Source organism: Bombina bombina, chromosome 2 (assembly GCF_027579735.1).
Source record: "Bombina bombina isolate aBomBom1 chromosome 2, aBomBom1.pri, whole genome shotgun sequence".
NCBI classification, from domain to species: domain Eukaryota; kingdom Metazoa; phylum Chordata; class Amphibia; order Anura; family Bombinatoridae; genus Bombina; species Bombina bombina.
Window position 1 is genome coordinate 1419409843 of NC_069500.1, and position 15084 is coordinate 1419424926.

At 39.4% G+C, this 15084-nt stretch overlaps 1 protein-coding gene across 1 annotated transcript; it reads right to left on the reverse strand.

The window, feature by feature from the left end:
• Window positions 1-2807: 2807 nt before the first annotated feature.
• Window positions 2808-3476, reverse strand: LOC128648334 (N-acetyltransferase 8-like). Its single transcript, XM_053700939.1, has one exon. The coding sequence runs from the start codon at window positions 3474-3476 to the stop codon at window positions 2808-2810; it is 669 nt and encodes a 222-aa protein (XP_053556914.1).
• Window positions 3477-15084: the final 11608 nt, after the last annotated feature.

Consider the following 15084-nt stretch of genomic DNA (forward strand, 5'->3'; position numbering starts at 1 on the left):
ATATAAAACTTGCACATGTATTTAACAATATGGGCCAGATTACGAGTGGAGCAATATTTAGCGCTCCCGCTCCAGTGTAAACATCGATAGATGGAGGCTTTTTAAACGCGCCTGGTAACACACGTAATGAGTTGAAATTAAAAAGTTTGCACACCAGCAAAACCTGATGCATGCTAACTAAATATTGTGACCTTGTTAACATATTCTGTTCATAAAAGTCTATGGAGAAAGCAAACTGAAAAAAACAGCTATACTCACGCACTAAGCCGACAGGAGTTATGAACATGTCACATTACAATTTTCTTCACATACAGAATAATGTACTTTTTATTGTAAATACATATTTCTATACATATCTATATAAACCTATACCTGTATATCTATTCCTATAGATATTTAGGTATAGATTAGGGATGGGCGAATGTTTCGCAACATTCGAAAAACGGCACGAATTTTAACACATTCGTTCATTCGAATCAAATTTCGAATGTTTACATAACATTCTAACATTCGATTTTCGAATGTTCGGTTTTGAATTTTACTATTACATTCGAAAATATTATTGTCGAAAAATTCGAATTTAGATTGTATTAGTATTTCTAATGCTTTTTCTTCAAATGTAATATTCAAATTATGCAATATTCGAATTCGAAAAATTTGAATTTAGATTGTAATAGTATTTCTAATGCTTTTTCTTTAAATGTAATATTCGAATTATGCAATACGTGTATTCGAATTCAAAATATTTGAATTTAGATTGTAATAGTATTTCTAATGCTTTTTCTTTAAATGTAATATTTGAATTATGCAATATTCAAATTCGAAAAATTCGAATTTATATTTTTGTAATAGTATTTCTAATGCTTTCTTTAAATGTAATATTCGAATTATGCAATATTCTATATGGAAACATTCGAAATTATATATTTGTATCTATTTATGTATCAATTTACTAGATTCCCTCCCTACCACATGAACTATTGAACTTCTGAATAGTATTTGTTAAATATAATGTTAAATTCGAAATTTCGAATGTGGACATTCGATATAATTATAAACATTCGAATTCGAAAGTGACATTCGAAAACTGTAAATAACATTTGATTTTCCAATTTTTAAGAATATTCGTTCTTATTCACATTCGGATTTAGAATTCAAATTTCGGTAATAACATTCGTTCTACATTCGAAATTCGAAAATTTACACATTCGCCCATCCCTAGTATAGATATGTTTTTTACATTAACAATATTGAGAAGTACATTAGTTTCTATGTGAAGAACATAGGAATGTAAAATATGCGTAACCAGCAATAGGTTTTATGATTTAGGACAAACGCATTTGGGTTAGCTTTCCTTAGAGAGATTTCTTAAAGTGAAGGTAAACTTTGATGAATGAAAGCCCGTTTTTTTAAAATACTATTAAAAACAGGGGCACTTTCATTCATCAAAGTTTACAAAGCAGCCGTTTTGATAAAAAACTTACCTCTCTTCTTTGCACAGCTAGAGCAGCTTCCCCCACCTGGAAATCCTCTGTTCACACATCATCAATGACTAATCCAGCTTCCTCCAATCCCAGCATGGCCTCAGGCAATGACTACCCTGGGGGGAAAGCCGTGATTGGAGGAAGTCAGATTAGTCACTGCTGATGTGTGAAGAGAGGAAATCCAGGAGGGGGAAGCTGCCCTGGCTGTGAAAAGGTAAGTTTTTAATCAAAACGGCTGCTTTGTAAACTTTGATGAATGAAAGTGCCCCTGTTTTTAATAGTACTTTTAAAAAAACAGACTTTCATTCACCAAAGTTTACCTTCACTTTAAGGTTTAATTTACTACTTCTTTTAAAGACTCCAACCAGTTTGATTGCACCATCTTGTGGCAAACCACCGGCATTACATCTGCTGTTCCATTACAGCCTCAGAATGCTTTTATGCTGAATATTTCTGTCGTGTTTTTTTGTTTGTGTCAAACATCTTATACCAAATATCTTTAAACCCCTTATAACTTTTTTTTTTATCAGTGTTTATATGAGTGTAACTGTACCTAACATTTTTTTCTTCCACTACCCTTTACGTGAGCTCTCATCATGCTAACACGATGAGCGTAAATCGCAATTGCGCTCGAGAGAAGATGTTCACTTTCAACTCATAAAACGTGCTATTTCCGTCGCTCACAAAAAGTTGATAAAAACCCGATATCTATTCACTCGTAATCTAATCCTTTAGTTGCTATCAATTGTATTGCACTTAGTGAGACTGGAGTGTGACCTGCAGGCTCTGGGATGGTGACCCTGCAACATTTTAGAAATGAGTAGCTTTATCAGTGCAGGAACTCTTTTATACCTGTCCCTAATTAGCCACAACAAAGGCATTTTCAAGGTGTATGTTGCTGAATTGCAAACAGTATATATTTTTCTAGCAAAATACATTTTTATAATGCTTTAACCCCTTAATGACAGGTATATACCGTTTGTCACCTGTCACAAGGGACTTCCAGGGCTGTAAAAGCACAGGTCTCACTGATAGCAGTGAGACTGCTCTATTTATCCATGCTCCGCTGCCTGAGTAAGGCAGAAACAGTGCCGTCTCACTGCTGGCAGCGAGACTTGCGCTCATGCAGTCCTGAAGAAACAGAAGACCACCGTTAAGGGGTTAAAAAAACATTTATTTTGTATGCAGATCTCTTGCGATGTAGTATTTAGTTCTTTATATATAATATAAATACATAAAAGCAAACACAGTTAACATTTGTCATAGTTTATTTCATTATTGTAGGTTGTTGCACACAGCCTTTCATACAGATGGATACAAAACTCATTTGGACCTTGGCAAATTATATTGATACAACAGGATCCTGAAGTCTATGAACTTAGTAAACATATTTGTAAGATATATACGCATCAGCCTGAATCCCATCTTCTCATAGAGCCTCTGGGCATCTGACTGAGCCAGGGATGTTTGTAGGACCACAGCTTCACAGCCCCTGTCCCTGGCAAAGTCTATGACTGCCCTACACAAGGCTTTAGCGATCCCTTTGCCTCTGTGGCTCAGGGCCACAGACAACCTCTTGAGCTCCACATGTTTCTTCTCTCTGGGGTCGGCTGGTGGGACAACTGCCACAGTACCTACTACCTGCCCAGCACACTCAGCCACCCAGAAGCAGTACCCATCCCTCTGCAGGTAGTATTTGCTGATGTCCAACATGTCATCAGAAAGGCAGTTTTTCAAATAGGAATGATAGATATGTCTGACACATATATAGAGAATGACTATTAACAAGGTAACAGCCAACAATGAGACTGTGATAGATCCCATGGTGAGAAAAGTTAGCAGGAAAACAAGTATGGCAGTAATCCAGAAGTGTATAAGGTGAAACAGATGATAGAAAGCTCCTGGGGTGTGCTCCTTAATTCCTCGACTAAACAGGGCCATGACAACATGATAATCTGAATCCTTATACAGTCGTATGCAGTAATCAGACATGGTGCCTCCTGTAAAAGAGAATAAAGTAGATTATAGTACTTTTATATTATAGTACATTGATCTATAAGGACCAGTACGATGATGGTTTCAAGCAGTTGCATATATGGAAGCTATTATGTCACTGGACTTGACATATTTCTATCATGCATAGGAAAGAACCACACATGTAAAAAATATGTTTTTGTCTAAAGTGTTGATCTTAAACTGTTTATATTGAAACTAAAAGAGCAGTGTTGTTTTCTACTTCCTAATAGTCCTTACTGATACGGTCAACAACTCAAGCCTTACTGGTGTAAATGGACACACGTCTGCAAGTATGAAAAGACAATGATTTATTCAAATCAGACAATAATCACTACTTTACAAAAGGTTTTTAGAACGTTTTGGTGTCTTAATTTTATCAACATGAACATTTAATAAAAGCCTTTTTTGGCAATGAATCTGGCGTCCTGATTGATACGTAGACTGTCCAAAGTGTGCGAGGAACTGGATTTTCTTTTATTACAAAAGGTCTGAATGCAAAAAAAACATTTACAACTGTTGTTCTAATAGTGAAATGATTGTGTTGTTTATCTTATCTTCTTTGCTGTGGTCAATTAGAGAAAGATGTAAATAAACTCCTTTACGGGTCAAGCAACCATGATAACATGTTGCAGGGTCAGCCTCTGGATCTTACAGGATGCTTTCCAATCTCTCTGATCGATTACAGGTAAAGGTGGCTAAATAAATAAACACATTGCTAAGATATTGTTTTTTTTTCCATGTATTGCTGAATATTTTAAAGACAATTTAATTTTATATCCGGCAGTAAAAATGTATAAAATAAAATAAATACTGAATTACATTACATTTTTTAATGAATACTGGCACCTTCCCTTGATTTCCCTGAACAGATGCAAGTTGCACAAATTCAGAGAAGTTGGTAGAAGCTGAATCCTGCTGGATCCATGTCTAATTTAGACAGACACACACAGATTGAAGTGTTTTCCACACAAACACAACCAGACACTTCTGGATCCAACAATATTTTACAAAAAATCGTCTGAGTCCTTCCAGAACCAGCACTTTTTTTTATAGAAAAACAGCCGTATCCTGCCAGATCCACGTCTAATTTAGACAGATACACAGAAATATAAGTATTTTCCACACAGACACATCCAGATACTTCTGAATCTGATACTATTTTTTTCCAAAACATCCGTATACTTCCAGAATCGTCTCTGATGGATCCATGTCTAATTTAGAAAGAGACAAACAAATCCACACACATAAGAACTGACCTTTTTTTTTTACGTAAAAACAGCCGCATCCTGCCGGATCTATGTATAATTTCAACACATAAACACAACGTTTTCCACACAAACACATCCAGAGGTTAAAGGATCCAATGTTATTTTAAACAAAAACATTAGGAGTGGACCCTACCAGAACTGACATGACTGATCCAGTCGGATCCATGTCTAATTTATACAAAGACATATAAATGTAAGTGTTTTTCTCTGAAACACATCAAGACACTTCTGGATCCAGCACTATTTTACAGAAAAACTTCTAGATCCTGTAGAGTTATAAAATATGGAATATAGAATTATAAAATATGAAATGTGGAGTTATAAAATATAATTATTAAAGGGTAAGATAGTATTAGAATATATATATAAGTCAGAATTTAGTTAGTAATGGGTTAAACATTTTTAAAATACATTACAAATAGTACACTGACGTTCACATTCAGAACAGTTGCTCATCTCATTTAAAAATACTATTTAGTGCTAGATAGGGAAACAGTTATTTTAAATTACTATTAAGTAATGCTATTGAAATGTGCGTGAGTAAAGTTAAAATAGAATTATCTATAAGTCAGGTAAATTCATGAAGTCTTATAAGGATGTTAAAATCTATATACAAAACAAAGGTAATGTCCTCCAGCACTGGTGATGGGAGTGCAAGCCTGGGGAGCTACTGCCAAAGCTCCAGATCAATCACTGTATACAAAAAATTCAAGCAGCACCTCCACTTATACACAAATATCCGTTATTATTGTACCAAGACACAAAAATCCATGACGTTTCGGGCTCAAATGCCCTTAATCATATGACTTTACCATACTACACACCTCTCCTAAATACCCTATACCACAGGTGTTACTAATTACATCCTTAACTGATATCAAAATGTAACATCTAAGTATAAATACCACCTAGTGGTCAGTATATAAAATTACACACAATATAATTTTCCTAAACAAGTCTAACAGTGCTACATATATGCAATGAAGTGCATAATTAAAAACACCTTTTTTTACAAGAATTTTTCACATTTCACAGAATAGTTACAAATCTAGAGGACTGGGTTTCTTCTTCACAATGTTCATAATGATGGGGGAAAGTAGAATCTAGAAAAAATTAAAAGACAATTTAGAGAAAAACATTAAGATCTATTTCACGGTTCATACCCTTTGGAAAAATACAATCTAACCTATAGATCCACATAGATTCTCTTCATTTTAAAATTAACTCTCTATTCCCTCCTCTCCGTGGGACAGGAACATGGTCTATGATTTAATATTTCAATTGTGCTATTGAGTGTCCTTTGGATAAAAAATGATTAGAGATTGGGGCATTTAGATCTTTGCATCTTATATTGGATTTGTGTTGGATAATTCTATCCCTTACCCTCTGGGTAGTCTCACCAATGTAGATCCACCCACATAGGCACTTAATGAGGTAAATAACATATCCGGTGTTACATGTGAAAAAAACATTAATTTTATAAACTTTACCCGTGTGTGGATGTAGAAAGGTAGAACCCTTTATCATGTTATTGCAATTCACACAACCCAGGCAAGGGTAGCAACCCAGATTTTTCCCAGTAATAAAACTCTGTTTCAGTTTTTTACTGCCGATGTCAGCCCTAACCAATCTATTTTTAATACTGGAGCCTTTCCTATAAGCAGACATAGGGCCATTAGAAAATGATTGTACACCTGGATAGCATTCTTTCAACATAAACCAATACTTATTAATAATCTTTTTTATCTTTGAACTTTGGTTGTTATATTCAGAAACAAAAATAATTCTCTCTTTCTTGTCCTTTATTTTAATAGCATTGGTTCATGTCTCATCACTAGCCCTTCCAACTTCATTCTGTAAAAGATCAGCTGGGTAACCCCTAGCACTGAATTTCTTGCCCATTTCTTCAAGCCTTTTGTTAACAAGTTTTTTATCAGACACAATCCTCTTAACCCTTGTCAATTGGCTCCTAGGTAGAGATCTAATTAGAGCTGGTGGATGAGCACTTGTAAAGTGCAATAGACTATTTTTATCAGTGCTTTTTCTATAAATATCTGTCTTTAACATACCACCTTCCTTATAAACCATAGTGTCAAGAAAATGTAAGGATTGTTCATCCCAGGTAAGGGTGAATTTAATGTATCTAGTAGCGCTGTTTAAATCATCTACAAATTTTAGAAGGGATCCAATGCCGCCCCACCATACACCAAAGATGTCATCTATATAGCGCCACCAGGTGGCGCCATATAGATGAAACATCTCATTTTGGTAAACTAATTTTTCCTCAAATGCAGACATAAATAAGTTTGCATAGGTAGGGGCGACATTGGACCCCATCGCCGTACCCTTCACCTGCATGTAATAATTATCCTCGAACAAGAAGTAATTACAATACAGAATTATAGTCAATAAATTCAACAAAAAGTCTTGCTGAAAGTCAGTATATACACCACTTGTAGTCAATATATTCATTATAGCACCAATCCCACTTTCGTGCTCAATTGAGGTGTATAGACTGACCACATCAAGACTATAAAGAATACATCTGTCTGGTGTCTCCATGGTCTTAATCTTATCAAGGAAATCTCCAGTGTCTTTTACATACGAGGTTGACTGTTCTACATAACCCCTTAAGATTTTATCTAAATAGATTGATATATATGAAAAAATAGAATCTGTGCTAGCCACAATTCTCATTGTACAGAAATTTTTTAGTCTCATCATCAATTAAACCATTTTGAAAAGCCTTATCTTAACAGAATGCTATTTCTTTTTGAATGACCAATGTAGGGTTAAAATGTAGTAATCGATATACACTTGTATCACTCAATTGCATTTTTATTTCATCAACATAGTACCCCTTGTCTAGTACCACCAAAGCACCGCCCTTATCTGCCTGCTTGTAAATCACATTCTTCTTATTTTTCAACAATTTAATCTCTTTCAGCCTTACCAAGATTATTGACATTAGCAGTCCTGTTACCTTTATTACCAACAGTACTTTTACCACCAGACATACCATCTCTTAGCCTATTGATATCATTATGCACTAAATCAATGTACGTGTCAATACAGTGGTTATAACTATTAAGGACAAAGCTGCTCTTATTTTTTAGCCCAAAATTGCGGATATTTAACTCAGTACTCTTTTTAGTACTTACACAAAACTCGTTATTGGCAAAAAAAGATTTAAGCTTAATGTTCCTAAACAGTCTGTTTAAGTCCTGTTGCAAATTAAAGAAATCACAGTCACTGCTTGGGCAGAAAGAAAGCCCTTTACCTTTGTTTTGTACCTATCTATACTGCTAAATCTCCGTGCACGGTGTGTATATCAATGGAAACAATGGAGGAAACTGTACCTCATATGGAGGCACAAGTGTTTACATATAGTGACATTGAAGCTGCAAGAATAACTACCTTGGTCTGTGGATCCAGAGAGTTTTTAAAAACACCAGTCTCTGAGGCTACGTTATTATGAGAAATTGGCCAAAAAGCAGATGAGCTTTGAACTACATGCAACAACACTTGCGGAGTACCATAGGGTAAGAAGAATTCCTAGGGGCCTGAGAATGAGCTTCAGACATACCCTATCGGTAGACAAAAAAGATGCTGTGGATGGTGTCATGAGATGCAGGACATATGCAGGACACAGCAATGATGGTACAACTCTATTTTATTACAGAGCATAGCAATACACATCCAGACAGGTTGATTGTACTAAACTAACTGCGACACAGACACCGGACCTAAGCCCCGCCCACATGCTAGTGACATCACATCCTGCTATCATCACATATTCCCCTTTTTCAAAGGCAAAGCATACATTTGCATATATTAAATAACAAGGTACACCAACAGGGTATACAACAACATTTTGTTTTAGAACATTATAAAAACAGATAGATTAGAAAACATGAACAAATAAATTACATCCTGACTTGGACATCGGGGTAGACTACCCTAGTCCACAGTGACCATGGGATTATTCTGCCCATACTTCCGGTCACTGTTCTAGCTAAAGTCAGTCCCTGTATCGGGCCGGAAGCCTCACCACTCTTCCGCTTGATGTAACTTTGCATGAACTGTCCTCTGATACAGAAGATGGTGAACAAGAGTCTGCTGGAGGCAAAGATATATCCCCGCTATGATCTTGCTGAGGGGAAGGCACCTCTCTTAGAACAGGAGATCCCACCGGCGGTGGTACTGAGGTATCCGGTTCCAGACTCTCAGGTACAGGCTGAAGATGTCTTCGGTTACGGCGTGTAACCGTCCCTCCCTCTGTAAGGACTGTGTAAGACCTTGGTTCTGGAGAGCGGCCCACTACCGTAGCAGGCGTCTTCCATTTCTTCTCATCATCCAGTTTAATTCTGACACTTTGGCCCGCTTTCAGTTCCTGTAAAGGCCTGACAGAATGTCTCCTGTCGTAGAAGAAACGATAACCCTTTTTGGCCTCTTCATCCCTCCTAAGGACTTCGTCCCGAGGAACAGGGCCAGGCGGCTTGAAGACACCCACTGAGGGTAAAGTGGTGCGAATCTGGCGTCCTAGCATCAGCTGTGCCGGGCTAAACCCGGTGGCTTGAATGGGCGTCGCCCTGTATGACAAGAGGGCTAGGTACGGTTCAGATTGCTTTAGGATGAATTTTGTTGTTTGAACTGCCCTTTCAGCCATTCCGTTGGCCTGCGGATAATGTGGACTTGACGTGGAATGTACAAAATCATATTCCCTGCTGAAAGCACTGAACTCTGTAGAAGCGAACTGCATGCCATTATCACTCACCAGCTCCATTGGAATGCCCCAGCGGGCGAACAAGCTCTTCAGGCGAATGATAACGGCCTGACTTGTGATATCATTCAGGGGTGCTATTTCCAAATACCTGGAATAGTAGTCGATAACAACAAGAAACTTTTTCCCGTGCAGTTCGCACAAATCAGCAGCTATTTTCTGCCACGGCCCCGCAGGCAGCGGAGTAGACATTAAGGGCTCCCTTCTCTGAGTAGGCCGGCGTTCCCGGCAAAAGGCACATTTAGACACATGATTTGCAATGTCGGAGCTGATCCCAGGCCACCACACAGCTGTAGCTGCTCTTTCTCTGCACTTTGTAATGCCTAAGTGGCCATCATGAATCCTGTTTAACATCTCCTTCCTCATGCTGACAGGAATTACAATACGGTCTTGGAACAGCACCAACCCCTCCAGCTCCGTGAGCTGTGACCTCTCTGGCTGGTAAGCATTTAAAGACATCCAGGCTGCCCGGCTCTCGGGCCAGCCATCTCTTATGTACTTTATAACTTCTTGCAGATCTGTGTCCAAATATGTCTCTTTCTTTATCTCTTCCAGTTTCCTTGAAGAAATGGACTTAGAGGCCAGAACTGAATCAACATACACTTTTACATCCGACTCTGTGGAGGATTCTTCAGCAGCAGCCAGCGGGAGCCTGGACAGTGTATCTGCCACAACCAGCTGCTTCCCGGCACATGCACTGCCTGAACATTGAACCTGAGTAGTCTCATTAAAAGTCTCTGGCATCTCAAGGGTGTTTTGTCGATGTCATAAGAATTGATAAGAGGGACTAGCGGTTTGTGGTCAGTTTCCAGACTAAATTTCTCCAAACCCACTAGATAGCGCTGAAAGCGCTCACAGGCCCAAACTGCAGCCAGGCACTCTTTCTCAATTTGAGCGTATTTTGACTCCGCAGCCGTCAGTGTGCGGGAACAGTAGGCGATGGGCTGTAGTTTGTTGTCATTCAGTTGCAGGAGTGCAGCCCCCAACCCATAACTGCTTGCATCAGCACTAACCACAGTCTTTTTTGAAGGGTCGTAGAACCCCAGCACTGGGGCAGACCCCAGCAGGGACTTAGCATGCAGGAACGCTTTTTCTTGTGAGGGTCCCCAGACCCAGGCAACATCTTTCTTAAGCAACTCTGTGATAGGGTGCAAAACTGTAGATAAATCTGGAAGAAACTTGCCCACGTAATTTACAAGGCCCAATATCTGTCTCAGCTCATGTACATCAGAAGGGCTTTTCATCTGTTCGATAGCCCGAATTTTCTCGGGGTCCGGCTTGATGCCATCCCCGTTGATGATATGCCCAAAGTAGCATAATTCAGTTTTCCTAAAATGACATTTTTCTTTATTCAGCTTCAGCCCAGACTCTTTGATAGCCTGCAGCACACAACTCAAACGCTGATCATGCTCCTCCACTGTAGACCCATACACTAGAATGTCGTCCATGACGACTGCTGTGCCCACGTGGCCACTCAGGAGAGAACTCATTTCCCTCTGAAAGATCTCAGGAGCGGAGGATATCCCAAAGGGAAGTCTGCAGAAACAGAACCGACCTACCGGAGTGATAAAGGTAGTCAGTTTGCGGCACTTTGGATCCAGGGGGATCTGCCAAAAGCCGCTAGAAGCGTCTAATGTGGAAAAGAACTTCGCCCCAGCCAACTTCGGGGCTATATCTTCCAGTGTCGGCAGCACAAATCTCTCCCTCTTTACTGCCTCATTCAACCTTTTCAGGTCCACACAGATGCGCACCTTTCCGTTTTTCTTTGCAACTGAAACAATGGGGGCACACCAATCAGTTGCTTCAACAACCTCTTCAATAACCCCCATAGACTTCATGCGCATGAGCTCTTTCTCCACTTGAGGCATGAGCGGGAACGGAATTCTACGAGGAGTAGAAATACTGTACGGGACTGCGTCACTTTTAAGTGCTATACGGACAGGTTTGCAGCTCAGTAGGCCCAACTCGCCAAACATATCTTCAGAGATCTCATTCACTCTGGCCACGAGGCCCAAGTCACAGGCTGCTTTTCTGCTCAATAAACTGTTAACACACTGACCTCGGATCACATGCACCCACATGGTGAACTTCCTTTGTTTGTACTCACAGCTGGCCAGAAATTTCCCCACACAATCAATGCGGCCACCAGGACTATGAACATTTGTAGTAACCTTCGCCAGCTGGGGCTGTCGAGGCAGTTTCATAAATTCAGCAAAAGACATTACAGTGATATCAGCTCCTGTGTCAATCTTAAAATCAACATTGGCTCCCATTACAGTAAAGGTAACTTTCCAATCTTCCTCTGAGCTTGTCCGTTCCACAACAGACCCCACAAAAGACACTTCCTGACCCTCCTGGTCACTGTCCACCTGCATCTCCTTAATGTATTCAGTTTTACACACCACTTCAAAATGGCCTATTCTGTTACATTTTCTGCATCTTTTATCTCTGGCCGGGCATATAGCACTCTGATCATGAGCCCGGTAGCACCGTGTGCATCGGCCATGTTGCGCCCATCCACTTCTAGGCCTTTCCAGTACTTTAGATCTACCGCTCACACTGTGCCTTTCACTAGTAATTTTCCTAGACTGTTGCACTTCATCCACAATACTCTCAAACCTCAGATCAGCACTTTGCTTTTTCACCAGTTCACTCTGGCGGGCCATCCTAATAGCCCCGTCTAATGTTAAATCAGGCTCTAACTGCAGCTTCAGGGAGACTTCAGCATCTGCAATTCCAATAACTATTCTGTCTCTGATTTGCTCTTCTTTAGCAACACCAAACTCACAGAATTCAGCTAATTCATACAGGCTGCGCACAAATGACTCCACAGATTCTCCCACACGCTGATTACGTTTGTGAAAACAAGCTCTCTCATGAATCACATTTCTTTTGGGCACAAAGTGGGCACTGAGTTTATCCATAACTATATCAAAGTTAACTTCTTCCCCTTCTTGGAAAGTAAAAGCATTGAACACTGGCTCTACATCTTTCCCCATAGAGTATAAAAGAGAATTAACTTGTACTTCACCACTCTCCTTGTTCAGTTTGGAAGCAATCCTGAAGCGCTGAAACCGCTGACGCCATGTGGGCCAAGCTGCAGGCTGAGAAAAGTCAAAAGGCTCAGGTGGGGTAAACTTTGACATCGTCATCATCAGAAACAGAAGCGTAGTCCAGAACTTCTGACACCATGTCATGAGATGCAGGACATATGCAGGACACAGCAATGATGGTACAACTCTATTTTATTACAGAGCATAGCAATACACATCCAGACAGGTTGATTGTACTAAACTAACTGCGACACAGACACCGGACCTAAGCCCCGCCCACATGCTAGTGACATCACATCCTGCTATCATCACAGATGGCATGATGTGGCATGAAGTATGGTGTTGCCTGCCATTTCCTTGCTTTTGCGGTAGTCCGCCGCTTTTGTTTGGTTGGCTCCACACTACCCCTTCTCTAACGAGTTGGTCTGTTCTACTCCTCTTCCTTCTACCCGGCGGAAGCACACTGCAGCAGCACTCCCCCTTCTACATTGATTTCCGGACAAACCTTTGGTGCTTGCTCGTTTACAGACGCTGGGGTCTAAACCTGGAGAATCTTCGCTTGTCACATTGAGATCAGTCAAGGCGTCGGACAGGTATGATTTAATTTCAATGAATCAGCATAAAGGAACTTATTCACAGATTTGCGGTTCTTTGCGGTTTACTAAAGTGAGTACATTTTAAAAGCATACTGGTGTAAAACCTCATTTTGTTTACTCCCCGCTCACCGCTATCTGATTCACTTGCTCTCCACTGAACAATCTGTCTGATTATACCGCTTATGCAAATGAATTACGATACACGTCCATTGTACATGCTCTGTCTCTTTGTGAACACCGGTGAATACTAATTTTTTACCTGTGCCGTTTGAGTGATTAAGCTTTCTCCCTGATATCGTTCTTCAGGGGTATCTTGTACTGGTTTATTTATCGTCAGGCTACGAAGTTAACCCATTATATGGGACATATATCAGTTGGTTTTCAACAAGTGTAGATGCAGACCTACTCTTATTATTTGATTGTTAATTAGGGGTTTTATTAAAGGTGTGAGTAGCAACAGTAACTTATATTTCCAATTTTTTACATAATACACACAAACATGGAAGGTGAAGGAGGCAATTTGGCCACATTTTTTGACATTGAAAAAAGGAAACAATTTTTTGACACTGTTTTTTCAACCTCTGCAAATACCGTTTCTGAGGGGGATTTGAAACAACTGTTTAATACCTTGGAAAGGTTACTTCTATCAGATTTACGTTCTATGTGGGATGTTGTGACCCTAACTCATTATATTGACGTTCAACGGGTACCTAGGGGTCTCAGATTGAAAAAATACCCTAATTACGATTTGGAGGACAGTGCACTCCAGGACGAATGGAATACAGCCCTAAATGTATGCTCTCTAAAATTACTAGGGATTCTGATTAGAAGTAAGGAACAGAAAAGAAACAGTTTGAAAGAAAAAATTCTAAGTACTAAAGCAGATTTGAAGAAACGTAAAACAGATGAACAATACGCAATATTAAAGTCACAAATGAAAGAAAAAATTAAGAAAGCAGATACAGAGATTGCTGCAAGGAAGAAAAACAAATTCCTGCGTGACTGTGATGACTATGACAATAATAGAGTATATGACTGGTTTAGGTTCCGTAAACGTCATAGAAAACGCTCAAAAAAGCGTACAACAGATGATGAAAACAACAAATCCCTCAAATCAATTCTTAAGAAGGATAAAGAACGCAGAGTGGTTTTCTCATCCACCGAACCAGAGTCCACTGATCGTGACTCAGACTCCTCAGGATCCAGTGAAGATGTAGCAGTTCCTGTGTCTCCCCATCCCTCTTCTCTTCCCTTGTCTATACAGGTTCCGTCCAAGAAAGATAAAAGCAAGAATGAGATGGCGGTTCACCCAAAGACCCGTAACCAACCAAGCATCCCTTTAGGAAACGGACCAGAAGATCTAGAAGGAAGAAGGGAAAATACCTCAGGGAAACAACACAAGTCACAGAAAAAGAAATTACTTTAAGTGTCATTAACTTATCTGACACACAACTCACTCTGGACCATGAGAGAGTCTTGAAAAAAGCCCTGGGATTCGCTCCCACGCATACATTTTCTGCCTTCAGGACACTCATTGATGTCAAAAAATTTGTTAGAAAGTTGGCCCTTAAAAGATTCTTTCATGACTCAGAACACAAAGTCACTTATGATGTTTATAATCCTATGGTTCACAGCATTGATGAAAAAGTAGATTGGAATAAAATGTTTTCCTTCTCAGATATCTGTTTAATTGAAACCATTGATGATTTTGATACCAACATCATCAACACTAAATCAGAGATTTTACCCATTCCAAAAAAGCCTAATTTTTAACCAAGGCATTTTAGAGGTAACTTTCTTAATATCTTTCACAAGCGGGTGGAGGAGGATGTGCTGAAACTGGAGGAAAAGTGTTATTCTTCCAATTTCAGGTCTAGTCAAAAT